The 1,812-nt window shown below is 55.2% G+C and overlaps 1 protein-coding gene across 1 annotated transcript; it reads right to left on the minus strand.

The window, feature by feature from the left end:
• On the minus strand, positions 1 to 977 carry LOC100284531 (blue copper protein). The gene is made up of 2 exons (NM_001367333.1): positions 775 to 977; positions 1 to 642 (listed from the first exon to the last, which is right to left on the minus strand). The coding sequence occupies exons 1-2, from the start codon at positions 941 to 943 to the stop codon at positions 173 to 175; spliced, it is 639 nt and encodes a 212-aa protein (NP_001354262.1). The 5' UTR covers positions 944 to 977; the 3' UTR covers positions 1 to 172.
• Positions 978 to 1,812: the final 835 nt, after the last annotated feature.

Genomic DNA, 1,812 nt, shown 5'->3' on the forward strand with positions numbered 1-1,812 from the left:
AGTAAGAATGATCGTACATGTATTCAGCAGGAGCCTCGAACAAGCCATCGTGAGCATAAACGTGAATGGAGGAGGGTGCGTAGACAGTAAACACAATGGGCTACAGGGCTGCAACCAACAGGAAAAGCAGGGGACATAAGGAAAACCGAAACAGCACTGCCTCTTGCCTAGCCTAGCCCATCAGGGCGAGCCCGGCGAGGCCCGCGGCCGCGGCCAAAATGCCCATACCGAGCCGGGCCTCCCCACCGCAGGCAGCACCAGTGCTGCTAGTGCTCGAGGTGGACGTGGACTTGGTCGTGGTGGGCGGCGTCGTTGCGGCGGGCGTAGACGTGGACGTCTCCGGAGGCGTGTCAGCGTTGGGCGTGTCAGCGTTGGTCGTGGTGGGCGTCGTCGTTGCGGCGGGCGTAGACGTGGACGTCTCCGGGGTGGTGGTGGCGGCCGCGGCGGCGACCGTGACGGCGAGCTTCATGCCGTTGCCGCAGTGACCCGGGGCGCCGCAGATGAAGTAGCGCGTGCCGGGCGCCGTAAGCGCGACCTTGGTGTTCTGGTCGCTGTAGGACTGGATGGAGTTGCTGGCCGAGCAGGCGCTGTAGTCCGCGGAGCTCACCTCCGCCACCGTGTGCATCGCGCTGTACTGGAACACTGCACGAACGCGCGCACGCGTGCACCTTGTCAGCGGCCGACGACATGTGGGCTATATGCTTGTCGAGCTTGTACTCGCTTTACAGACAGCCTTGACCACAGTTAAAACTAGAAGTACGACGTACGACTCACCTAGGTTGTCCCCAGCAGCGAAGGTTTTGCCGCTCGCCCAGGTGGCGTAGTCCACGCCGCTGGCCCACCCGGCCGAGTCGCCCACCACGTAGTCCGTGGCGTGCGCCGGAGCGGCGACGGCAGCGAGGAGTGCCAGTACTACCAGACCTGCCGCCATAATGGCAGCCATGATGGTTGAGGACAGCTTAATCGATCAAGAACACGGACCGCTGAGTGCGGTGACTCGGAGTGATCAGTGGTTATATATAGGGTTGCGATGCAGGTGCTAGCTAAAGGCGATTTGGTAAGTTTTGGTGGAGTTGGTTCAGTTATGCTCGTCACCAACTCTGCTGCTCTGGCGCCCCCAGATTCATTCCCTGGACAATTCATGGTGATGCAGGACCAAAACCAACAAATCTGAACTATATACGCCTACACCCGCGAGGCGAAAACACTGCTGAGCATTGACGCGAAGTCGCAAAGCCTGAGATCAGTAGACGAGCATTGCGTGAAACATGTGACCCTAGCTCATGCCTCGTGTGCCTGTTTCGTGGGCATCGGCTTGCTTCACTTAAACGCCTGATTATATATAGCCTGAGAGCTATCTTGGTCAGAACTCAGAAAGCACTTGTTCCGCCGCTTGAGGTCTCCGACCTCTAGTCCGAACCAGGCTCATACTACATGAAAGGTACAGCTCGAAGGATGCACGTACGTAGACAGCAAGTTTTGGTTGAGTCGTTGAACAAACCATGCTCATGATATCTGCTTCGTACCTTGCGCGGACCTACTTTGACTCTAATTCCACATCGATGATTGATTAGCTTTCCATAGTCAAGCAGGTTTTATCTCTCTATCTCAAAAAAGTGCCAAGCAGATGAGCTAGAAGGCGATTGCTGGGCCATTTCTGCAGCTGCTGTCCGTGCATGATAGAAAGCCGAAAACAACTCTTTATGTCTATTATATTCTTTTTGAGACCCAGTAATGTACTCACTCCATCCACGTGATTTAGTCGTTTTAAGTTTTTTCTAAATTAAACTATTTTAACTTTAGCCAACAATA

This window comes from Zea mays, chromosome 5 (genome assembly GCF_902167145.1).
Source record: "Zea mays cultivar B73 chromosome 5, Zm-B73-REFERENCE-NAM-5.0, whole genome shotgun sequence".
Taxonomy (NCBI): Eukaryota; Viridiplantae; Streptophyta; class Magnoliopsida; order Poales; family Poaceae; genus Zea; species Zea mays.